General features: G+C 50.7%; 4 protein-coding genes across 10 annotated transcripts in view; 1 reads left to right on the top strand and 3 right to left on the bottom strand.

The window, feature by feature from the left end:
- Positions 1-102: 102 nt before the first annotated feature.
- On the bottom strand, positions 103-2,703 carry APOA4 (apolipoprotein A4). Its single transcript, XM_024570766.4, has 3 exons — positions 2,480-2,703; positions 2,022-2,148; positions 103-1,233 (listed from the first exon to the last, which is right to left on the bottom strand). Exons 1-3 carry the CDS (start codon positions 2,664-2,666, stop codon positions 261-263), a joined length of 1,287 nt encoding a protein of 428 aa, XP_024426534.3. The 5' UTR covers positions 2,667-2,703; the 3' UTR covers positions 103-260.
- A 5,012-nt stretch (positions 2,704-7,715) lies between these two features.
- Positions 7,716-10,020, top strand: APOC3 (apolipoprotein C3). Its single transcript, XM_024570765.3, is given in 4 exon segments — positions 7,716-7,826; positions 8,406-8,589; positions 8,758-8,881; positions 9,833-10,020. Coding segments are annotated over 3 exon segments (348 nt in total). The 5' UTR covers positions 7,716-7,826; positions 8,406-8,534; the 3' UTR covers positions 10,002-10,020.
- Positions 10,021-12,427: 2,407 nt separating this feature from the next.
- Positions 12,428-14,408, bottom strand: APOA1 (apolipoprotein A1). The gene is made up of 4 exons (XM_024570947.4): positions 14,310-14,408; positions 14,055-14,107; positions 13,708-13,861; positions 12,428-13,093 (listed from the first exon to the last, which is right to left on the bottom strand). Exons 2-4 carry the CDS (start codon positions 14,095-14,097, stop codon positions 12,520-12,522), a joined length of 771 nt encoding a protein of 256 aa, XP_024426715.1. The 5' UTR covers positions 14,098-14,107; positions 14,310-14,408; the 3' UTR covers positions 12,428-12,519.
- Positions 14,409-14,884: 476 nt separating this feature from the next.
- The window catches only part of SIK3 (SIK family kinase 3), a 307,559-nt gene continuing 297,820 nt past the window's right edge, over positions 14,885-24,623 (bottom strand). For 4 of the 7 annotated variants that reach the window (XM_053925710.2, XM_053925708.2, XM_053925709.2 and 1 more), the window contains 2 exons: positions 24,306-24,475; positions 19,075-21,186 (listed from right to left, as the gene is read on the bottom strand). In XM_053925710.2, the coding sequence (XP_053781685.1) occupies positions 24,318-24,475 (158 nt within the window). In that variant the 3' untranslated portion in view covers positions 19,075-21,186; positions 24,306-24,317. The other 3 variants (XM_045204075.3, XM_045204073.3, XM_024570939.4) reach the window with 3 other exon arrangements.

Raw genomic sequence — 24,623 nt, forward strand, 5'->3', positions numbered from 1 at the left:
CCAAAGTATGCCCAACTGCACCTGCTAAGCTTCGCCAAGCAGTGGTCTCGCCCCCACCTCAGGCCCAGCAACACCAAGAAGTTACACTGCTACCAGACTGGCTTAGTTTCTTAGCAGTTTTAATGAGTAGCCAGAGATAGTGTCAGTTGCCACAGGACATGTGTCCCCAAGCTTGTAGAAGAATTGCTTTGGGACAGACAGACAGACAGGTGGCAGGGCAGGGCAGGTGTCAGTGGTGGGGTGTGAGCAGTAGGGGCAGCTCAGCTCTCCGCAGGTGCCACTGTCGGCTCCTGCTCCGGGAGGACCAGGGGCTTGTCCTGGCTCTCTTTCTCCTTGAGGGTGCTGAAGAAGGAGTTGACCTTGTCCCTTAGATCCTTCTCCAGAAAGCTCAAGTGGTCTTCCACGTCCCCCGAATGGGGACCAAGCTTCTGCTTGAGCTCCTGTACCTGCTGCACCAAGGCTTTGTTGAAGTTCTCGCCATAGGACCCCACCGCGCGACGGAACTCCTCCACCTGCTGGTCCAGGCGGCCGCTCAGCTGGGCCAGCGACTTCTGCACCCCCTCGGTGTTGCCGCTTAGCTTGCCACGCAGGTCCTCGGCCACGGGCACCAGCCTCCGCCGCAGCTCCTCGACGTCGGCAGACATCTTTGCCTTCAGCCCCTCTGCGTTCTTCTTCATCTGAAAGGCCAGGCCCTCCAGCTGGTGGTTGAGCTTCTCCTGGACGTCCTGCGCATAGGGAGCCAGGCCGCGGCGCAGCTCCTCCATGTTCTGGTCGATCTTGACCTTGAGCTCGTCGGCGTAGGGCGTGAGGTGCCCCTTGAGCTCCTCCACGTTCTGGTCGATCTTGACTTTGAGCTCATCCACAAAGGGCGTCAGCGAGGAGGGCAGGTCGCCCACATTCTCTCGTAGCACGGTCTCCATTCGCTGCTTGTAGGGAGTCAGCTGGCTCCGTAGGTGCTCAGCCTGTGTGTTGACCTTGGCGCGCAGCTCTTCCGCGTAGGGCCCCAGGCGCTGCTGCAACTCGCGGACGTTGTCCCCAATCTTCTGGCTCACTTCGTTGGCGTGGGGCAGCAGCCGGACCCGTAGCTCCTCCAGCTCCTGCCGAATCTCCTCCTTCAGCTTCTCAGAATCCTTGGTCAGGCGTTCGTGCAGATCTGTGGCGAAGGGCACCAGCTTCTTCTGCAGGTCAGCCGCGTAGTCATTCACTTCCCCAAGTTTGTCCTGGAAGAGGGAGCTGCCAGAGAAGAGTGCAAGGGGGCTATGGTTACATTTGGCACTACATGCCAGGACCTTGTTTCCTGATATAGCACTCACCTTACACACACCTGCCTAGGACAGGTGAATGTTCATGGGCCCCGAGTTCACCCATCTTTTCCCTGTGGCTTTCCCTATGGTGGATCATGGTTTGAGAGAAGGGATGTAATAGACCAAGTTATTACATTGAATTTGTGTCTCTGGATCTTCCCTGAGTCTGAGCCACAGAATCACGTGACCTTGAGTAGATTGCTTTCCTCTCCTCGTCTGTAAAGTGTGGACTTTGAGGTCCTTTCCTGCTGAGGTGTGCTGTGACATAGATCTCATTCTCTAACAGAATATTATGTTCTGCACTTCTTCCAGTGTCTGCTTGTGACACAGGTGCTGGTTTCCTTGCATGTGCCCACCCTCAGAGTTTCCCAAATATCCTCACCTCCCTTCCTATGACTTCTCAGGGGCCTGTCCTTTTGTAATGCATTAGAACCCAGTTCACGTGACAGTTTGCTCCTTCCCTTTCTTCCATGAGCCTCAGTGCTAAGATGTGGCCATTTGTCACATTCTGAATGTTCAAGCAGGAAGACACCTGAGGGATTATTCAGTTCAACCTTCCTGTTTCCATATGTGGATACCAGCTCCAGAGACTTCGGGGTCACCCAATGAGTTAGTGGCAGGGCAGTGGGCATCAGGTCTTCTGCCTCTGAGCTCAGCCCTTACCAACACATTGCATGGCCTTTAAGTACCCGGCCCTGCAAGCTGTGCCCCTCTTACTTGAGCTGCTGTGTGAGCTCAGACTTCTGGAGATGTTCCACAGCCTCCTTGGCATTGCTGCTCAGCTGGCTGAAATAGTTCCACACCAAAGTGGCCACCTGGTCGGCATTGACCTCAGCCCGAGCACCTGGGTAGGAAACAGAGAGCAAATCATGAAAATCAGTCTCCTTCCTTGTCCTTACACACTAGCCCTGTGCTGTAGACTAGATGACAGTGGAGGGGCTGAGTTCCTTCTCAGCTCGGCTGGAGGCCACAGGGACATGTGAAATTGGTATAGCACCAGTGTCGGTGGGCCTACAGCTGTGAATGAGCCAGCTGTCCTGTGAGCCAGGTGGCACCTGGGCAGCCCGCATATCCTGCTGGTGGCCAACAGGCACTTGGAACTGTCCTCTTGCCTGGGCCTCACACTCTTCCCCCTGCCCCACTTGATACGGCATCCAAAGGCAGCTCCTACTCACCAGTGACAGCCACCAGGGCCAGGGTCAGGACCACAGCCTTCAGGGACATCTTGGGCTCCCTGTTGGGTTGGAGGAGTCTTGCTATGCACAGGACCCTTCCTGGAATCAGGGAGCCAGAAGGGAGGTTCTCAGGCAGCTCACCTGTGCTGCTGTTCAAACTGCCTGAAACTCGGAGCCAGCCAGACATTTAAACCCCCATCAGGCTGCCCTCCCCATGTCCCCTCCCAGTGGGACTCCACGCTGGAAGGTGACACATTCCCAGGAGGCCTCTTGGACTTTTGTGACCCTATGACGATGTGGAAGCTGACAGCAGACTGGGACTGTGCCCCCGCCTGGTACGGAAGGGAAGTCCAGCGAACTTTGAGCTGTAGAAGAAATGAGGCCCAGGTAATGCCTGAGCCCAAAACTGATGCCCCAGAGGCCCTGCTGGCACCTCTGGGTCTGTGCCAGGCTTGAGACAAAGTTCACACTTCCTCTGTTACCTCTACCCCAGGGGAGAGAGCACTCCATCCCCAGATCCCCCAATTCTGACTCCATTTCAGAATACCAGACACTGGCCTGGGACACCAGGGACACAGCCCCGGGCAGTGAGCTAAGTTCCAGGGCTCTGGTCAAGGTGCACTCATGGGGAAGGGCTCTTGAGAGGCTTTGGGCAGGACCCTGTATTGAAGGATTAAGTGTAAATTTGCTTCATGTCTGCAAATATATGTCACCTTGGCCCAGTGATTCAGCTTGGCCTAGCTCTGAGCTGTTTCTCCCGTGAAAAATGGGGTTGTTGGGTATATTAAATGGGTCATTTCTTGTGTAAAGTGAGTAGTACAGTCCCTGGCACAGAGTAAGCACTAAAAAAGTGTTGCTGTTATTAAAAACATTGTTTTCCTGATTTGGACCAAAGAAAGGAGTATGGTAGAATGTTTGCCCTTCCAGTGAGTGTGGCAGAGTCAGACTCGGCCCTCTGCAGCTTGCCGGGGGGTTATGATTTGGGGTGATAGGTAGGGCAGCCCAAGGCCTGATTCCTGCCCACCTCCCCCTGCTATACTCCCTGGAGGGGTATGGTCAGCTTAAGGTGAATCTTGGGACCTGGGGTTCTCAGAGGGTCTCTCACCAGGGGATGGCAGGATGGTGTGGGTGCCCAGGAGGTCTTCTACTTGGACTTCTAACATTCTTTCCAAATGAGGTCACATACACAAACACAAAAAGGTGGGTCATGTAACCTCCAGTGACTAGGAGATGAAATCCATTTTATTGCTCTCCATGGGCACAGTGCCCAGCATGTAGGTGGCTCCTGGTTACCTGCCGTTAATAAACCACATTGTATTGATCCTCATTTACCATGTCTCCATTTTTCATATTCCAGAAGTGGCTTGATGTGGGACGAAGGCAGCTAAAAGGCCTTCTGTTGCTTACACCCCCTCTGTGTGGTCCCCACATGGTCGTCTCCAGTGTCTGGAAGCTCCTCCTCCCTGAAGCAGCCCATGCTGTCATGTAGTAGTTGTTAAGGGTTCAGATTCTGGAATCGGACTCCCTGGTTACACATCTGGGCTCCCCACTCACTCACTGTCTGTGTGACCTTGGGCAAGTCTTTTAACCTCTCTGAGCCTCAGCTGCTTCTTGGGCTGTGAGGATTCCATGAGATAATCTGTGTGATGCTGGGAATAGTGCCTGGTGCATCATCAGTGCCCATCAAGCATTACCCACATGTTCACACTGAAAAGCTGACTCCCCACAACACTGACCCATCGGCCCTGGTCCTGCTCCTGAGTCAGGCACGGTAGAGCTTGGGGGCAGAGCTCAGTGTCCCCATTCCACACCCCACCCCCCCGAGGTCAGAGGTTAGGAAGGCAGTGAGTCAGGCAGGACACCTCAGCTGCAGTTTGACCTCCTGGATTTACGGTTCAAGCAGCAGGTGCCACCAGCCTGTAACAGGTTCAAAGTTTGTCCATCTCCCCCACCCAGGTATACACCCCTGGGAGTGTCTGCACCTGTTTGAACATGTCTAAGAGTGTCTGCAAGGACTTGTGCAGATTTATGTAAGTGTGCAGACATATTAGCTATCTGTGGGCACAGCCTGGAGCAAAGGGACTGGCACAGACTGCCACGTGCACCCACAGACACAGGAGGCTCTGCTGTCTCCTGGCATGCGGAGGGTTCCCTGGGCACCATTCATGATGCATGAGTCTCCCACAGTCTGTTTTTACCAGTCTGTGATAAATCGTGATAAAACACGATTCCAGCATGTTTTATCAGTCTGTGAATGGAGTGGTGCTGGGAGTGGGCAGAATGAGAGCTCCATGTCCAGTTTTAGAGGGTGCAAGTGCTGATGGAGGGGGAAGAGTCTGCCTCTGCTGGGCCTCTGGTTCTCTTTGGGCCTGGCCCTATGAATCAGGGAATGGCCACCCTGCTGGGCACAGAGGGCCTGTGTGATGTCAGGTAAATCTCATTCCTCTCTGAGCTTCAATCTTCCTGTCTGTACAGTAGACGGACAAGGTTGTGAGGTGATCAGGCTGATAGTGTAGCATTACCTATAGCCACCCTCCTGTCCACCCACTGGGGTCAAACCAGGAGTCAGCCCAGACATAGGAGTCAGGAGAGGATGGCTCAGGCCCGGTTAGACACAGGCCCAGCCAGGGACAGGAGAGTCACATGGATATGTGTCCCTACATATGGTCCACATTGGCCCTTGTCTCGGGGCAGAACTGAGACAAGGGGGTTAGCTCCTGTTGTAATAGGATGGATCTGGGTAAGACACTAGGAAGAGCTGCCAGTGTGGAGAGGCATGGTGAACCAGGGCCTCTGGCTGGCAGGCTGAATCAAGGCTAGTGGCAGAGGCAAGGATCACAGACAGAGGCTCATGTATGAAGCCTCAGTTGGACACAAATGGAAGCAGAGAGAGTCAGCCCAACACCAGAGGATCATTAATGGCCCCAGCTGGTCAAGCCTGATCCCCAAACCAATCCCTCCCCTCCCCGCCACACACATATACACAGGTTACTCCCTAGAGCTGGTGTGTGGACCAAGCCCAAAGTAGTCTCCTCATTCCAGGGGAACCAGGTATGAGAGAGAGAGAGAGAGAGAGAGAGAGGGAGAGGCAGCTTAGGCTGGCCACTGAGAGGGCCAAGGCAGAGATAGCCCCTCCCCCCACAGAGGTCCCAGCTAGAGCGGCTTGGAGGCACACAGACACTCACAGGTAGCAAGCCCTTTGAAAGAGATAGGTCCCACGTTTCAGGTGACAAGGTGCATGGGCCCACACACTTGGCTTGTCTGACCAGCTCAGCACTACACTGCTGGGTCTATGCCTGCGTCTTCTCATCTGCCTGGGCTCAGTGGGCCCACCAGTGCGCAGGAGAGAGAGAGCAGTCCCCTCTAGAGCCCCACACAGTGGGGGAAGGGAGTTAGAGGAAGTGGGGCTAAGGGACCCAGCCATCCCGTTCTAACACACCCAGGGGTGAGATTGTTGTGCCCCAGCCCAGCCTGGACTCTGGGTCTCAACGGTGGCCCTCAGCTTCTGAAATGAGGAACGGGCCAGAACAGAAGCAGGACGTGGGCAAAGTTGCCGCACACCTTTCCCAAAGCCCAGATCCTTCGGTGACCTTCTAATTACCTTTTTTCCCTTCCTACACCATCGCCAAAACCTGGCTCAGAAAGAGATCAAAAATGGACTTACTCTGAGGTATGAGTGATTGATAAATCTCAAGGCTCTCATCTCTCCAAGCTGTTTGGTACCAGCGTGGGTGTTAGAAGCCCTAAATTCTGTTTCCTAGCTCTACCACTGATGGGCTCGCTGCACTTGAGTACATCTCCACCCCTTGAGCCTTAGGTTTCTTAATATAAAATGGGATGAACAATGTCTATTTCATGGCAATCTGAATAATTGCATTTTAACAGAACACAGGTGTAAGCCAAAGGAATGAGTCTCTAACAGAGGAATCTCAAGCCTCAGCCCTAGATAAAGAATTCTGAGGGTAGAGCCAGGTCATTTTCTCAGGCCTCTCATTTCACACTGGGGTTAGTTACTTCTTCCTGAGAGAGTGGCTGCCTACCAAAAAAAAAAGCCCAGTTTCTACATCAGAAGTACTCCTAACTCTAGGCTGTGCTGTCAGGGGAAGGGCAAAGTATTTGGAGGAAGGGAGAGAGATTTATGGAGCCCCTTCATGGATCAGCTGCTTTGTACATATCTCCTGTACTTTTCACTACAGCTCAGGCATATCAGTATTTTATCCGCATTTTACAGAGGAGAAAATTGAGGCTCTGAGATGTTAGATCTCTGGCCCTGGGTCACATGAGTAAACACCAAATGCATCACTTACACCCAGGATTCCTTGGTTCCAAAATCTTAGCATCCAGAACTCAGAAGTCCCCTGATTTTGCCATCCAGGCCACGGCTCCCACAGTGTGGGCCCAAGGGACACTCTTCTCAACTAGGGCCTGAGGTCTCTCCCTGAACAGCCAACTGCCCCTGCAGAGCTTCTCTGTGCCCTTGCCCCACCAGACTGGCCTCTCCAAAGCCTTGGTTTCTTTCTGTTGCCCACCCAGCTGGCGCTGCTATTTCCAAGCTGAGGAATCTGCAGTGAGAGGTACTCAGTGCTGGGAACTGATCCCAGCTGCCGCAGTTTGGGCCAGGCCCCATCCGGGAGCCCAGCTCCAGCCCCAGGGAATGTTATCAGTGGGTCTAGAGGGCAAAGTGAGAACAGGGGAGGAGGGGCAGGACAAAGGCCTCGGGCTCCCAGTGGCCTTGGCCCTTCTCCCACCAGCCCCTGCCCTGGGCCAGCTCGGAGAGGCTTCTGGGTAAGCAGCACTGGGACTAAAGCCAGAGATGGAGATGCTGGGGAGGGGGGCCCTGTGAACTCAAATGTGTCACAATCTCCACACAAGCCTCTGTCCATAGGTCTTCTGTGACTTCCTCCAGACACCCCTATCCCAATGCCCCATGTTGTTTCTAAGTGGAAGAACTCCATTACCCTTTCACCCCACCCCCACATCCCAGCCAGGCTGTTTTCAGGGTTTGGGGGTGGGGAGGGAGGACCAAGTATGAAAGGCTGGGTTCAGAGGTGCCTGGATTATCCCCTAAGACCCTCTCCCATCTCACCAGCTGCTCCCTGGGGAGCCAGGCTGCTAGGAAAGAATGGGGTCTTTCCAGGCTCCATATAGCCCCAGTTCCTGAACCCATCTTGGTAATGGGAGAGTGGCATGGCACCCACAGCCTTCTAGAGATTTCCCAACTCTCCCAGCAGGCCTGGCTGCATCTGGCCATCCTGCCTTAGGCCCTGGTCTAGACCGATCAACAGGTGACCTTCGTTCAGCTCAGCAGATCCTCTGTTCCCACTGCCCTGGTGACAATATAAAACAGGTGAGAATCCTCTTGTCTGCCTTCTCAATCCCCCCCGCCCCAAGAAGCTGCTGCTCAATGTAATGCCCCCGGGGAGGGGGCGGGGTGTGGATAGGAGGACAGGTTGAAGAGGGGCAGAGGAGGGGGTCCCTGCCGGCCCAGAGTTCAAAGCCTGGAGAGGAGCTTGCTAGAGCCAAGAAAGACGTGGGGCTTGATGAGTGGCCCCCACCTCAGATTGCACACTGGGGGAAACTGAGGCCCATGGAAGGGAGGCCACTTGCCCAAAGCTACATAGAATGTAGCGGCAGAGCTGGGACTGGAAGTGTCTCCTGATCGGCACACTTTCCCCTCCTCCTGCATGTTTAGCACGAGGAGAAGCCGTAGACACTCCAGTCCTATGGCAGACAGAAAAACCGAGGCCTGGAGAGGGGCAGAAGTCCACCCAGAGTCACACAGCATGTTAGTGGCAGGAACCAAGCCAGAACCCAGGTGTCCTGATTCCTAGTCTGGTGGGTTTTCTGCTGCAGCCCACACCTCCCTCCCTCTGGGCTATGGCTCCCTGAGTGTCCTCTCTGAAAGCCCCTTTTCTCCCCATATTAGCTAGCAAGGGAGCAGGCCTTCTCTCTGCCTGGTTCCTCCCAGCTCCGGTTTCACCCTAGGGGCCACACCACTTCCTCAGGGACCTGGAGCACACCTCATAAGTCACGTCCCTGCAGGAACAAAGGTGTCATGCAGCCCTGGATCCTCCTCACGGCTGCCCTCCTGGCACTCCTGGCCTCTGTCTGTAAGCAGCTTGGAGGGACTGGGTGGGGGACAGGTGAGGGTGGCTAGATTCTGGCCCAGGGAACCCTTGGGAGGTGGTTTGGTGACCCTGGATCATGTGGGATGGCTGGGCAGGACCAAGATCTCCCCAGAGGTTGATCCACCCTACTCAACCCTACTGTTTTTGCAGGAGCTGTGGAGGCAGAGGATGCCTCCCTTCTGGGCTTCATGAATAGCTATGTGCAGCAAGCCAGCAAAAGAGCTCAGGACTCGCTGACCAGTGTACAGGAGTCCCGGGTGGGCCAGCAGGCCAGGTATACCCTCACTTCCTATCCTGGGTGCCAGCTCCCTCTGGCCCCACTTGCCCCTGACTTGGTGACAGCCCTGGTAGTGGGGCTGTGGCGCTTCCGCACCCACCTAGCACCTTCACCTCTCTGAGCCTCCATGCCCTGGTCTACAAAACAGGGTACCCTCACAGGGCTTTTCAGGCTGCCGTGGAGAGATGACGGAGGCCTCTATCCCCTCCTGGCATCTTCTCCCTTTGCTGTCTCTCCTTTCTCCCTCAGGTGCCCATTTGAGACCTCACTTCCATTTTCCTCTTCTGACAGCCTGGCCAGCAGTTCAGCTGGGACTCTCCCGCAACCTCATTTCAGCCCAGTGTGTGTGTGTCCGTGTGTGCGTCTAGTTCCAAGTGCTGGGCCTGTCCTTCCTCGACCATGCTGCTCTGCCCGCCAGCCCCTCCTCCCACCTCCACGCCACTGGTGCTGGCTGGCGTTTCTGTAGTAGAAGCATATTCACAAACACTCAGTCATCAGAACCGGCTGTGGAGTAGGTATTATTTTCTCCATTGAGCCGATGAGAAGAAAATTGAGGCTCAGAGAGGTTAAGTGGCCTGCCCCAGATCACATAGCTAATAAACCCTATGATGACTTTCCAGATGAGAAAGTGTCTCCCTCTGCCCTACCTCGCTCAGAGCCACCAGGTTGTATAATTCTTGGGGCAGCATTTGTCTAGGACAGAATTGCAGACCTGACCTTACACATCCTCCCACCCAGTCGCTCCTCTCCAGCTCACCTCCAAAGAGTAGTGGGACAAGTATCTGTCCCAACCTGGAGAACAAGCCTGGGTGCAGCTGTGGGGGACCCTGCCTGAGGTCTCAGTGTTGTCGCTGGGTGAGGTTGAGAGGGTGGGGGGAGAGGTGGGGATCTGTGGGGGCCCCCTCTCATCCTCACCTATATTGCTTCCCCTTACTGGTTACCCCTCAGGGGATGGATGACAGACAACTTTGGGTCCCCAAAAGACTACTGGAGCACACTTACAGGCATGTTCTCCAGCTTCTGGGATTCAACCCCCAAGGCCACACCAGCCACCTCAGACCTCAGCACCCCAAGTCTGTGCATCCATCCATCCTGCCAGTTCCTGAAGTTCGTATGAGAGGGACAGCATTCTCAGTGTCCTCTCATCCCACTCCCCAGACCTGACCCATGCCCAGGCATGCTGTCCTCCCAAAAAGCTGGACAAATAGTTGCATATGCCATCTATGTTTGGGTTTGGGCACAGGTGGGCTGTTCTGCAGGAGGGCGTGGGACTGAGCAAGCCTAGGGGCGATACGCTTCCCACCTCTTAGTGTCTGGGCCTGAATTTCTTCATCTGTGAGGTAGGAATAACACTACTTACCCTGCCTGCCTCGATAGGTTTGTGTGGAGGAGCAAATGGGCTGATAGGCTTGACAACACTTAGATAAACTGCCAAATGCTGTACAATGGGACTTGAATGTGTACTCTGTGTCGGGTACTGTGCCTGGCATTTCCATGTCATCTGAGTTGAGACTGTGTGTGTTCACCAGAATTATAGAGCTGGCTTACACTACCTGAGCCACGTGGCCACTAAACCACAGTTCAGGGAATGAGGCTACTGGGATAGTGGTTGGGGTAAGGTGTAACGTGGCTCTGATCTCGGCTTTGTCAAGTTATATCAGTGTCAGTTTCTTATCTGTAAAGTGGGCACAATACCCCTTGCACTGTAGGTTTGTTGAATGAATGAATGAAATAAGACAGTGCATAGCACCTGGCACACCACTGGTACCTGGTGAGTGGTTGTTATTGTTGCTGTAGGCAGAGCTGATTATCCCCTTGGGACCAGGATTGGAGCAGGAGGGCCAGTGTCCTGGGAACTAAGAAGTAACCCAAAGTCACCCACAGAGGGTGCTTTGCTTGCGCCTCATCACCCAACAGATAGATGTTCTCATCAGAGAGTTTGAGAACCACATTCTACTTGAGCAGCACCCCCACTCTTCCAGTGAAAAAATTGAGGCTGAGAAGAGTGAAGGTACTTGCCCAATGTCACCGAGTCAGCACATGGTGGAGCCAGACCTCAAGCCCAGGTCAACTGCCCATATTCAGCTCAGCTGACACAGAAAAAAATGCTTAGTTACTCCTATGCTAGGTGTCGGAGGGCTTCCTGACAAATCTTGGTGGTGTATGTACATCCAGCCCCACTTGGACATAATCTACTGACTCTTTGAAAATCTACCTGGGCTTCTTTTCTGGCCCAACTGGGCCAGGTATCCTAGCACCCACACCTGGGAAATGTTATCTGGGTTTGATACTTATTGTTGTAGGTGGTTAGGAACCACAAAGCCTGCTCCTTTATCCAAGAGATAGAGGAGTGGCAATTATCCTCTGGTCTATACCAGGGGGGCAAAAAGGCCCTGAGGGGTAATGTAGGAAAGGCTTCATGAAGGCACTGCCCAGACCTTTGAAGATCTATGAACCGTGGGCATGCACAGCAGGCTATATGTACCTGAGTGTGAAGAGAGGCAGGGTGTGAATAGGGATGTGCATGAGAGGACACATACCTGTGTGCACACCCAGATGAACTTGAGTGCCTGGCTATGCACTTGCATTTTAAAAATAACCATGGATGCCCAGGGCAAAGGGGTCTGAAAAGGGCAACCTCTCCCATCTTGCTCTTCAACCTTGGGCAGTGACTTCTGATTTCCAAGCTTCACTTTCCTCCTCCATACCCAAAATTTTGGGAAGGATGCAGTGAGATGATGGTTATGAAAGCATCTTGAAAAAAATAAAAATGTGCTAACTCTCTGCAAGAGGTGGTGATTATTTTCCTGACTCAGGCCAGAGCTGGCAGATAGAGGGGGTGGCCATGCTCAGAGCCCCGTTGGTGGCTGGCTGGCTTGCACAGCTGTGCCTGAGGACACAGTGGCTGCTTCCGGATAGGGCAGGAGTGAGGAGTGGCAGGCTGCCCTTGTGAAAAAAGAAAATGGAAGTGTTTGATTAAATGTTTAATTAAGAAAGGAGGAAGAAGCAAGGGCCAAGCCCTTCATTTGAACCTGCCCAAATCCTTGAAGTGCTCCTTGAAGCCCACCCTAACCCTCCCAGAGCCAGAGAGCTGGGAGAGGCTCCTGTCCTCTGTCCAAGGGAATACCTCTGGGGACAGGGCACCCACTTCTCCCAGCACAACCAGCCCTGCCTCCATTCCCTCCTCAGACATGGCTGTAGTACTTATCGTTTGAGACTCTTTCAGGGCACTTAGCATTGGATTTTTGCCTAGTCCTCTATTTCTTTTCTGCTTGATCCTCACTAGAAAAGGGACTCACATGACCTCATTCCCAAACAGCAGGCACCTAGCAGTTCCTCCAACATTAAGGCCCTGAGAGGCTGAGGTTCCAGAGTGGACGAGCTCCGACGACTTCCCCCTGGTCACAGGCTCTGCCATGCCTCCCCAGAGTCCTCCAGCAGCCCACACCCTGTCCTTATTCTCCCAAGAGCATTTTTTTGAGAACCTCTTATTGTTTAAAAACCATAATTAATCTTCAAAAAGCATAAAACCCAACACATGAGTCCCATTTGTAAATGTTTATTTTAAGAAACCAAGCAGTGGAAAAGGGAACCTGAGAAGAGGGGCCAGGAGGAGTCCCAGCAGCAACAGCATCTCACTGGGTGGTCAGCTTCTTGTGCTCATCGATGGCGGCTACGATGGCCATGAGGTTGGTCTTGAAGTTCTCCCATATGGGCAGCAGGGCCTCCTGGAGGTCCTCCAGTGCAGGCGTGGCCTTCTCACGGAGCTCTTGCAGCTTCTTGCTGGTCTTGTTGTGGAACTTGGACAGGCCGGCGCCGCTCTCCTTGAGCGCCTCCAGCCTGGTGGTGAAGTGCTGGTGCAGCGGGTCATGGAAGGGCTCCAACTTCTCGCGCAGGCCCTGGCTGATCTCAGTCAGCTTTCCCTGCAGCTCTTGCAGCTTCTGGTGTGTGCCCTTGCGGAATTCCCTGGCCAGTGGCGTCACCTTCTCATAGTACAGCTCCACCTCCTGCTGCCACTTCTTCTCGAAGTCCTCCAGGTGGGGCTTCACCATCTGCTTTATGTCTTCCAGATCTTCGTTCATCTCCTGTGCCAGTGCTGTTGTTATATTTTCCAGGTCATCCAAAACCTCCTGGGCAACCAGGCTGATCTTTTCACCCAGCTTGGTGGTCGTGGGGCTCAAGTTGTCCCAGTACTCCAGGAGGTTCAGGCTGGAGGAGGGGAGAGAGGTCTCAAGGGGGGACCTCCCAGGCACCCAAGACACCCCCGGAGCCGCAGGCCCAGTGCCCCAGCTTACCTGTGGTAAGATCTAAGCAACACCTGTCCCTGAACGTACAGTAGCTGGGGGTCAGACCTGGGCTTCACTTTTCCCATGCAGTGTCTCACCCAACTCATTCACCCCCTACCCCGGCCCCCATTCCATAGACTGAAGAGCTAATGGGAGACAGAGTTGGATTGGTGTTGTCTTGTCAGCCTCCAAAGCTGGGCCATTCGAGGACCTCATCTCTATACTTCAGACCATTCTCTTCTCTGAAGATAGCCATCCCTATGTCTGGGCAGGTGCAGAAGAACTGCAAGCTGCTTGTTGCACTTGCAGACAGAACGTGATGCTGTGATTACTAACTGGGCAGCACTGGTCTGTCCCTTGCTAGGAGGCTGTGACCCTGCTTGGGGATCCCATTCCTGTTTCTCCATCCAGCTATGGAGCCCATGAAATAGCAGGTAGGGATTCAGCCAGTCCGGCTACATCTTCCCCTAGGCCTGGCATCTGCCCCTCAGGCCCAGCAGCCCCTGCCCCATCCCAGACCGCAGGCTGCATCCTTACTTTAACTGTTTTCCCAAGGTGGAGGCTTCCAACTGGGCCACATAGTCTCTGCTACTGTCTTTGACTGACTCCACATACACAGCGGCTAAATCCTTCACTCGGTCCCATTGTGATTGGGGGTCATCCTGCTGCCAGAAATGCCGAGCCTGGCTCCCTGGGGTAGGAGAGGAGACTTGTTCATTTCAGGCCAGCTCCAGGCCAGGGTCTGAGCTGAAAGGCCAGACTTGGGGACAGGAGAGAGGGGTCTAGTGAGAAATTCAACTTCCTGTGCCCCGAAGGGCAGACCACAGGGGTTTAGGGTGAAGAGTCCTCCTGACAGGTGGCTTTCTAGGTTGGGGGGCACTTACCTGTGAGGAAAAACACAGCCAAGGTCAACACCACCACTTTCATCCTGGGTGACCTGGAGGAGAAGAGGGGCCTGGGTGTAGGTGGGCCTGTGGTGTAGGGGAGTTCTGTGTTCTCCCACTCATTTCAGGCAGGAGAGGAGAGTGGGGGTCACCAGTGGGAGAAGCCCTCGGGTACCCAGAGCCTCAGCATGGAGCAGAGTCTGAGCCTCAGAGCTGAGGAAGCCAGAGGAATCCGGAACAGGCAGCAGTACTTACCTGCAGCAAGTACTTCAGCGGTCTCTGAGCAGCAGCTTTCTTTGGGCCTATTTCTGTCTCCAGCAGGGGCTGGGCTGGGAGGCTGATAAGCTCCGCCCAGGCCTTGCAACTGCTCACTGGTCCCAGCTGGAGAGGTGGAACTTAAGAGTTCAAGGATCAGCTCTGTCCCTGGGGCTAGGCAAATAGAGTGGGCAAACAGAGAGCTGGGGGGCAGGGGGCAGCTGCAGGGCCAGGGATCAAGGGTTCAGGAGGGGGTGGGAGGGGGTGATTGCAGGCTTGCAGGTCCCCAGGGGTGTGGTCAGCTGTGCCCACCCCCGTCTCATCGGTGGGATATGTGTTCCCCAGCATTGTCCATTGTGCCAGGACAGCAGGGGAGAGGAGGGAGAGAAGAAAATGCCCTGGTCAGGAAGAGCAGGCACTCTCCTGAAGTTCATGGAGATGATTTCACACCCATCCCTGCCCCTCCCTCAAAGGGCATGACAGACAGCCCTCCCACTCGCACTCTCAGCCCAGCAGGCTTGGCACACTTCTCTCCACGACCTTGTAGACCTCCCAAATCCTTGACTGAAGGGAACTTGTGGTGCCATGGAGCTGCCTGGGGAGAGAGTGGAAAGTGTTGAGTGGATCCCAGACTTTGAGATTTCAGAGACCTCTAATATTTCCAAACAAATTCTAGAGACCAACAGTAGAGTTGCCAACTTTTAATTTTGTCACGTAAAAGCCCTACCTACTGCCCACCCCCAAACCCGACTGTCTACCATGACCAGCACTTGAAAAAAGAAAAGATTTTTTAACACAAAATAATGCATAATCTCAGAATAAAGGAAAGTCACTTAAATTGAAAAAAATAAATCTTTGCGTGGTTCATATTTATGTGTGATGACACACAGGTGAGAACGGAGGCCGGCCCTCCGGGATCACTGGTGAGAGGGAAAGACCACTGGCCAGATAGCAAGAGAACTGCTTTCTCATTTCATTTGGCCTCCAACTTGCAAAGTCCTGGAGGAGAATGCTGAACCAGTTACATAATCTCCCTGGGCCTCCTAGCAGTAAAATGGAGGCAAGAATGGTCAGGTTTATTGGAGACCTGCATGAATCCCCAAAATGTAAAGTGCTTGCAGTATCATTTTGTAAGGTTTCTCTTGGAAGGCCCAGGACCTCCAACACCAGGTCACTGACAGGACCTGCATCATAGAACCTCTGAATGTCCAAGCTGAAAGGAACATTGAGATCAACTACTCCAGCCTCCTTCCACCCCTTGCCATCTTATAGACGAGGAAACTGAAGACAGTGAAAGAAATTTGCCCAATGTCTCTGGCCTCCCAGGGAGTTGGAGGAAGGACTAGACTTAGATCCCAGGTCTCCAGACTTAGAACTCCAGGCGGAAAATGTGCCTTGTACCATTTGTCCAAGAAACTCCCTCATAGTCTAAATACCAGCCTGGCGCTGCTGTCTGCCAGATCCTGGAGTGGGGCTTGGGGGGTGGTCTGGGCCTTTCCCACTGTGGCCCATTTCATGCCTTTCACCTCAGAGAGGACAGCTTTGGAGCCGGGCAACCTTAGGTTTGAATCACAGCTATGCCACTTATTATCTGTGTGACCCTGAGCAAGTTACAGAATTTTCCCACAGATCAGTTTCTTACACTAACGCAGAATAACACCCCCTACCCCAAAGATTTCCATGCCCTGCTCTTCAAAACCTGTGACTGTTAGGACAAAAGGGACTTGGTGCAGATGTAATTCTAAGGACCAGGAGGATGGTGTGGTTATCCTGGATAATCCAGGTGGGCCCCATGTCATCGCAAGTGCCCTTAAATATAGGCACTTGATAGGAGGTCAGAGTATGACATCCTATCACTGCTGGGAAGGAGCATGAACCAAGGAATGTGGGTAGCCTCCAGAAGCTGGAAGGCACAAAGAAACAGATGTCTCCCTAGAGCATTCCAAAGAAGTACATTTCTGCTGGCATCATGATTTTAGCCTCATGTGATCCATTTTGGACTTTTGACCTGTAGAACTCTACTGTAAGATAATAAATTTGTGTTGTTTTAAGCACCAAATTTGAACATGTGTGGCAAAACTGAAAGGTACCTGGCACATAGTGAACAGTAACTATTCTGTGTTCCAGAATCCCAATTTCTGGCATCTTGTCCCCTTGCTCCCACTAATCACCCTTGCACCATCAGACCAGAGCTAAGGCCTTTGCTTCAGGCAGCAGAAGTGGGGGGAAGGCAGAGAATCTCATTTTCTCTGCGAGGCCCTGACTTGCAGATGCTGCAATGTGGGGTCTCTGTTCCAGGACTGACCTAGCCCCAGAAGCCTGTGGGAGCATAGCCTCAGGGACCAGTCTCCTGGACTGCCAGCTGGCCAGCCCAGCTTTCTGCCTGTTTGGGAAGAGTGAGAGGGGGCAGAGCCTTGCTGGGTCAGCTCACAGGTAAGTGTCTCAGGCCAAGAGAGGTTACATCCTTTCTAGGGGGAGAGCTTGTCCTGGCCAGCACATGGGAGCTCTCAGAATCTTACAGGTTGGGTTCCAAGCTACTTGTCACTGTTTCATCCTCCTCTTCAGCTTATTACTGAAATGATTATCATGGCTAAACTCAGTATCTGACATTTGTATGGTTCTTCAGTGGCTAAAACACTTTCCTGATTAACTTAGTATGTCCCTGTAGGGCTGGCAGGCCAGATGTTCTTGTTCATTTGTCTGTGAGAAGACTGCAGCTCAGAGCTGGCCAGAGCTGCCCTGTCTCCTTCAGCTATTAGCATTTGGTGTTGGCAGGATTGGAAATCAAGAGGTTGGGCTTCCAGCTCCTTGGTGGCTGCCTGTTGGTCAGCAGCGGCAGCAGGGTCCCAGATCCCCACAGCCCTGGTGCTCTCTGCTCAGGAACCCTCACTTCCTGGCTCAGGGATTTTAGGGCTCTGGGATAGAGAGTGCTGTTTGACAGTATCTTCCTGTGCAGGGAGATTCTTTTTACTGAACTTATTTACTAGCGTGTCTACTCCATTTCACCATAAGACATTTGGCTTAAACTAGTCCAAGCCCCTTATTACTAATATTTTGGAGAGGAAGGAATCTTTCTGGATAGAGGCCAATGGGAAACACCACCACCAACAAAGTGGGTCCATCTGATTCAGACTTGGGGGCCAGCCAGTCATTGTTAGAGGCATCAAATGGAATACACCAGCTGTTTAGTGGGTGCAGGGTCCACCAATGTAGGCCCTTTGTACTACCGTGCTTTTCTACTGATCTCAGGAGTCTCCAGAGTGATTGTTTCTGAAGTGGGTCACCAAGTGGCTGGCCCTGGATCCCCTGACGCATGTGTGAATTCTGCTAGCTGGCTACGGGAGTGGATTTTGCTCATTTCACAATTTATGACCCAGTGTCATGCCGGTCAGTCTACACTGGGAGCACTCTGGCCCCCCTCCTAGGCCTGGCACATAACAGACACTCAACCAATATTTGTTCATTGAACTACACTGGCACACTGAAGGAAGGTCACCAGGATGATAAAGGGTCGTTTGAAGGAACAGGCCTTGGGAGGAGACTCAAAAAACTCTTGAGCATTTAGCCCTGTATCATGGACTCTGCTCAGAACATTTAATCTTAAAACCTTTTATTGGTCAGGATGGGGCTGGGAAAGTTTGTTCTGAGCAGAGGAGAGAGGAACACCCCTACCAGTATTTCCTATTGGGCGACTGTGTTGCAGCCTTTGGTGACAGAGCCGCAATTTAGACCCTCCGGGCATGCCACTGTAACCAACCACAGGCAAGCTTCTCTTGGGTCTTGCTGCTCAGGGCATAAGAGGATGACGGAACTGGTCTGTGACCAGCATGAGTGGAGGTCTGGCTCCTTGGGAGGTGCACCGGCCTTCCCAATTCTTGATCTTTGCAGTTGGAGTGGGGCGGGGACTCTGACAAAGTCAGAAAGATCAGTAAGGCTTTGTCAGCATGGCTTCTGTTTTCCAGAACTCAGATATTCGGGTCCGCATCCAGGAAGCAACACCCCAATCCCTCTGTGTCCATCCCAAAGTCCCCCTGGTTGACTTTAGGAGGAAGTGACACCTATTTCAAAAGGTTGTGACAAGTTGTTGAAAGGCATCTAGGGTGAATCACTGGTTTTGGAGACATTTGCCCTGCTTTCCACAGGAGTGTGTAGACTCAGGCGATTGCTGGAAGACCCTCCTTGAGAAGGTTCTTTTCTGTCCTAAACAGTCCCACTGTGACTTTCTAGTCTACCAAGGATTCAAAAGCTTTTGTTAAGTTCTTTCCTCTCACTCTTCTTTCTACAAACTCTTCAGTAACCTTTCTTCATAGAAGACCTTCAACCAGCTCTCTCTTGGCCACGCATGGGACTTTGCTGGAAATGCTATCCTGCCCTTGGGACTCCAGGTGTGAAAAAAGGGGGAAATTATAGGAAAAGTCCCCTTGTTGTCCTAACACTGGGCTGATTGGAGTCACCTTATAAAGGCCCAGCCTCGAGGCCCCAGGATTTGGCCCTCCTGCTATTCCTTCTTGAGTACCCTCTAAATGAATCTGTTTACCACCTGATTCAGCAAATTCAAATACTCCCCTCTGAGGTGTCAAAGGCCAAGCTGGATGCCGGGGACCACAGTGTGAGTTCAGGCTTCTGGAGAATGCTAGTTTTACAAGGTAGAGATAATGCATTGCTCAAAGCTCCACCCTGTGCTTGGTAGACTTTTTCAGCTTCCATCTGCCTGGATGCTTCTCCCGACTAGACTCTGAACCACAAGGTAAATAATATATCGACATAAGATGACAATCAGTTCTTTATTTTCACAATCTCCTACTGTCCAACTAAGTTACTAAACTGTAAGTGCCCCCAAAAAAGGGACTAAAGGTCTTACTGAAACTTGGGTCTGGAGATTTTTTAAAATCCTTTTTAAGTTCAACATAAATGAGAAAGAAAAAAAAAAACTACTGACATTTTCAAAGAACAGATATAGGAAAGTATATTAATATACATTCAACATATACTGTGCACATTGGTTACTATAATACAAAGCAATGATTTTTAAAAAGTGTAGTTTGCGAGATGGCACGGTTAATGGGCTCGCTGGCCTCCACTGGGTGGTCACTGGAGGGTGGCAGTCTGCTCTCCCATCAGTTCAGTTCCATGTAAACAGAACAGAGAAGTCAAACAGCAGCTGTTTGGCCTTTCATGGTAGCCTCCTTCTGGTGAGTAGCTGGTGGCCCCACCAAGTGGAGGAATGACTGGGGACCATGAAAACATGGGACGTATCCTGAGAAAGGCTCTGCACTACAGAAATCCATCGAGGGCTCCTGGGTCCAGGAGCAGAGCTGCTGATATTAGAAGAACAAGCTGCATGGGGATCCTGTCAGCAACATCAGGATGGCCATGTCGGGCACCCACTTTCTTCAGTGCAAATTCAGGACGAAAGATTAGTGGGGGACTGGGGACCATTTACTCTCTCAGAAAAAAAAGGATCAGGAGTCGGAATCACTAATATTTCTTTCTTGTTTTGAAGATCAAAGGAGACAACCCAGATCCTCTGTCAGTCCCCAGCCAGCATAAAAGACTTTGGTTTCTAACAGTGAAGAAACATAAAGATAACGACACAAACAATAGCTATCACATATGCACTGCTTCAAATGGGGACATTTGTCACTGGCACAAGTAAGAACTGTTCACAATTACAATGTCTAAATAAAATACTTTGAACAAAAGGTGCAAGTCACAATTCAAATAAAACAGAATCTGGTTAAACATTTCTCTATTAAACAAAAATTCCTTTTGTTTTTATTTATTAGTAATAACAATAATAATGTCAACATTTACCAAAACAATTCCTACATGATCAAGAATTGAAAAGGGAATGAGGATGCCCAGGAAGGAGGAGGTTAGTAAAGAGTCAGGGCCCAAGATAGCCTCCTAGTCTTCTTGCCTGTGACAAACAGGCTGAAAGAGAAGTGTGTGTGTGTGTGCACGCGCGCATATGGAATACAGAGAAACAATTCTTTTTCTAGCACAATATAAAATGAGAGTGTAAGATGATACAAAAGCATAGATACCACTGTAGGGTGCAGTCCATGAGTAGAACCAGCAGGATGATAGGGGCAACCGTCTTTCCAGGTTGTAAGAGGGGAACTGAGTCATACACCAATGAAAAAGCTCATATTGAGGCATTCTAACTGGCACTCCATCAACACCAGGTCACTCTCAGCCTCCATGCTAACATTCTAATATGATCTTGGCTGACCAGACATGTTTTTCAGTAGATCCCAGCAGTAAAGATCTCTCCAGGTTTCCAGGCTGGGGGTTTCTCTTTTTGCTCTCCAAGTGCCAAAGGCCATCAGTACTTCCTCTTTCCCTTTCCCCAGCCACTAAGATTCCAGAAGGTGTTATCCTTTAGTTTTTGCTCCTGTGGAAGTGCAATGCAGAGCACTGACAGGTGCTGAGCACGCAGGCTAACAGAGGAGTGGCTCTGGGTTCCCTGTTCTTTGTACTCTAACTGCTTTTCTTTTCTGTCTCAAGAAAGAAAAAGAAAAAAAAAGAAGCAAAGCTAAAAAAAAAAAAAAAAAAAGAAAAAAGAAAGAAAATCATCTCCAAAAGAAAACATACCAAAAAACCAAAACCAAACCAACAACTGAAATACATCAAATATACTTTCACAAAAGGTGGCGAACCTGGATTTCCTGTTTATTTCCTTGGTGACTTGGTCATACAAGCAAATGTGGCAAACCCCGCTCAGAGCCCCAAAGAACAGCACACTGATAAACTAAATGTGAGGAAAGGAACCACAACATTCTGGATGGAGAGAAACACAATGGCAATTTGGTGCAATGCTGCTAGATACTGTTGGTTTAAAGTCCATTATTTTATCCCCCAGCTGTATACAAACCTGCAACAGAGCACACACAGAGGGGGATTAGTGTGAAAAGAGAAAGCCTGAAATATTCAACTGATAACTTTTAAAAGTTCAACTGTGTAGTATAAGCATCATTTTTTTTCTTTTTGTAATGCCAGTACCTGACTTAAACTTTGACTTGGATATCCAGGCATCCAATTCAAAGAAAGACTACCTTGAATAAAACACACTGGCCCCAGGAGGCTAGATAAAGAACCCCCTCCCTCCACTGGAGCCTCTTTTGTGGAGGAGATCATGGTTGATTTCAGTAACTGACCATTTGGGATCACTGTTTGCTTTCATTTCCCATGCTTTAAATTCCTGCTCTTACATGTTTTAAATCCACCAATGAAGAGTGAGCCTGCAAAACCCCAGGGACCCTCCCTGACATCTAGTAAAAGCAGAGCACCAGGCCCGTTCCCCAAGCATCCTCCCACCCACTCAAGATCTTGCTGTGTGGCCCAGGTGTGCCGTGTAATTTGTGTAATTTCCAGGTCTTGTAAATAATAAAATCTGCATCTTTTCAGAGTTTCCCTATGGTTACTGCTAAGGGCATCTCGCAGCCACAATAAGAAGCACAAGAACCATCCAGCCACAACACTGGTTTTCAATAGGCAGCAACCAATAAAAACCAGACTGCTTCACATTACCTCAGGCTTTTTTTTTTTTAATTGATTATGCTATTACAGTTGTCCCATTTTTTTCTCCTCTTTATTCCCCTTCACCTTGAACCCCCAACTCCTGTCCCATCAGCATTCCCCACCCTCCTTAGTTCATGTCCATGGGTCATACATACGTTCTTTGGCTTCTCCGTTTCGTGTACTATTCTTAACCTCCCCGTCTATTTTGTACCTACCATTTATGCTTCTTATTCCCTGTACCTTTTCCTCAATTCTCCCCCTGCCCCCTCCCCACTGACAACCATCCATGTGATCTCCATTTCTGTGATTCTGTTCCTGTTCTAGTTGTTCATTTAGTTCTTTTTTTTTTTTTTTTAGGTTCAGTTGTTGATAGTTGTGAGTTTGTTGTCATTTTACTGTTCATAGGTTTGATCTTCTTTTTCTTAACATTTCATATAATAAAGGCTTGGTGATGATGAACTCCTTTAACTTGACCTTATCTGGGAAACACTTTATCTGCCCTTCCATTCTAAATGTAGCTTTGCTGGATACAGTAATCTTGGATGTAAGTCCTTTCATGACTCTGAATACATCTTTCCATCCTCTTCTTGCCTACAAGGTTTCTTTTGAGAAATCAGCTGATAGCCTCATGGAAACTCCTTTGTAGGCAACTGTCTCCTTTTCACTTGCTGCTTTTAATATTCCCTCCTTATCTTAAATAATGTAATTATGATGTGCTTTGGTATGTGCCTCCTTGGGAAATTCTTCAGGACTCTCTGAGCTTCCTGGACTTCCTCGAAGTCTATTTCCTTTGCCAGACTGGAGAAGTTCTTCTTCATTATTTGTTCAAATAAGTTTTCAATCTCTCGTTGTTCCTCTTCTCCCTCTGACACCCCTATGATTCGGATGTTGGGTACGTTTGAAGTTGACCCGGAGATTCCTAAACCTCTCCTCATTTTTTTGAATTGTTTCTTCATTCTGTTCCAGTTGAATGTTTATTTCTTCCTTCTGGTCCAAATGGTTGATTTGAGTCCTGGTGTCTTTCCCTTCAGTGTTGGTTCCCTGTATATTTTTCATTATTTCACTGTGCATAACCGTCACTTCTTCCTCCATTTTGTGCCCATACTCAACCATTTCTGTGAGCATACTGATTACCAGTGTTTTGAATTCTGCATCTGATAGCTGGCTATCTCTTCATCACTTAGTTGTATTTTTTCTGGAGCTTTGATCTGTTCTTTCACTTGGGCCATACTTTTTTGTCTCGATGCACCTGTTATGTCATAAGGAGCGGAGCCTTAGGTATTTGCCAGGGCGGGGCAACCCACATTGCAGCCTTGTGATGCTGTATGTCGGGGAGGGGTATGAGAGGGAACAATGCCACTTGCCCAGCTCTCCACCAGCTTCCAGTCACTTCCTCCACTATCCACAAGCAAATTGGGCCCTACTGGTGCCGATTCCCTGGTGGGTGGACTTGTGCATGTTTTGGGTTCCCTTGGGTCTCTCTGACAAACTCTCCAGTGAGACTAGGAGTTTCTCCCACTGCTGCAATTCCCATAGGACTTAGAGCCAGAGGTTTTGGGGCTTTATTTCCCTGCACTAGAACCCTGGGTTGTGTGGTCTGCCAGCCACCGCCTCACCTGCCCTGTCATCCCGCCACCACCTTACTGCGAGTCCTCTCTGCCTGGCTGCCCACCTCTGCCCCTCCTACTGGTCTGGATGAATGTTTCTTTTTTAACTCCTTGGTTCCACATAGTTCGATTTTCTGACAGTTCTGGTTATTTTTTATTTTTAAATTGGTTGTTGTCCTTCTTTTGTTTGAGGAGGCAAAGTATATCTACCTATGCCTCCATCTTGGCCAGAAGTCTCCCTCTGGCTCACTTTACCTCAGGTTTTTAAAGAGATCTGCCACAGTGAGGCTCTAATATGGATTTGCCAGATGGCTTAACTTCCATCAAGTCTTTCCTGTCAGAGTTTTCAAAGAACCAATACTACCTACTATGTTCCTTTAGGCATTACTCCAGCCAGGCCAATTTACCCCTTTTCTACCACTGGTCTCCAATCATCTATTTCCTCTGTCTAGAATATTCTGCCACTTGAAGCAGAGGCTGAAATATTATGGCTGGATGTGTTTTCTCACTGGGCTTCATCTTTCAGAACTGAGTTTAAAGACCATCTCCTTTTCTTATTACCCTGGCCAGAGGTGCCCCATCCTCCAAAGCTGCAGCTCACTCACTCACTGCCTCTGTGAAGGCTGTTACAGGACTTGTAATTACAACACATGTCTTATCCCCATAGTTAAACCAATGGACTATGGCGAGCATTTCTTCTGTCTGTACATATCCACGTCCCCAAACAACTAGCAGTGCTTAATGACAGACCAGGAGGGAAAGAGTGGTATTGTGGAGAAAAGTCCATGGAAGGACTTTTCTGACAGGATCAGGAGCTGGCTCTGGGCCAAAGGGCTGGTTTGGCCCTGGCCTGGGTAATACTTACTCTTGGTTCCTGTTACACTCCTGCCTGTTCCATGCTGAAAGAGACCTCGGGGTGCTTATAGCTGAGCAGTATGTCTGTTATACACGTTGATGGGTAGCAGGAGTTGTTCAAATGCTGGCTGCCATCAGTCAGGTCTAGGTGCTCATGATCTCCTAGACTCTCCCTGCATTCTGAAGACCAGAAAGAACATGTGAGATTTGCTGGGAGCAGGAAGTGGGGGGTAGGTGGACAACAGGGAAAGAGAGGAGGAAGAGAAGTCCGAGAACCCACAGCCTGACTCTCAGCCTGAATCCTAGCTCACAGCAGACTATCACTGTG

This window comes from Desmodus rotundus, chromosome 5 (assembly GCF_022682495.2).
Source record: "Desmodus rotundus isolate HL8 chromosome 5, HLdesRot8A.1, whole genome shotgun sequence".
Lineage (NCBI taxonomy): Eukaryota > Metazoa > Chordata > Mammalia > Chiroptera > Phyllostomidae > Desmodus > Desmodus rotundus.

Bases quoted from the DNA above. Each gene is read 5' to 3' on its own strand.
- APOA1 (XM_024570947.4), bottom strand. From the start codon at position 14,097: ATGAAAGTGGTGGTGTTGACCTTGGCTGTGTTTTTCCTCACAG. The intron at 13,862-14,054 runs GTAAGTGCCCCC...CTCCTACCCCAG, and splicing joins GGCTGTGTTTTTCCTCACAG to GGAGCCAGGCTCGGCATTTC. The intron at 13,094-13,707 runs GTAAGGATGCAG...CCCCTCCTCCAG, and splicing joins ACCTTGGGAAAACAGTTAAA to CCTGAACCTCCTGGAGTACT.
- APOA4 (XM_024570766.4), bottom strand. From the start codon at position 2,666: ATGTCTGGCTGGCTCCGAGTTTCAGGCAGTTTGAACAGCAGCACAGGT. The intron at 2,149-2,479 runs GTGAGTAGGAGC...TTTCCTACCCAG, and splicing joins GGCCCTGGTGGCTGTCACTG to GTGCTCGGGCTGAGGTCAAT. The intron at 1,234-2,021 runs GTAAGAGGGGCA...CTTCTCTGGCAG, and splicing joins GAGCTCACACAGCAGCTCAA to CTCCCTCTTCCAGGACAAAC.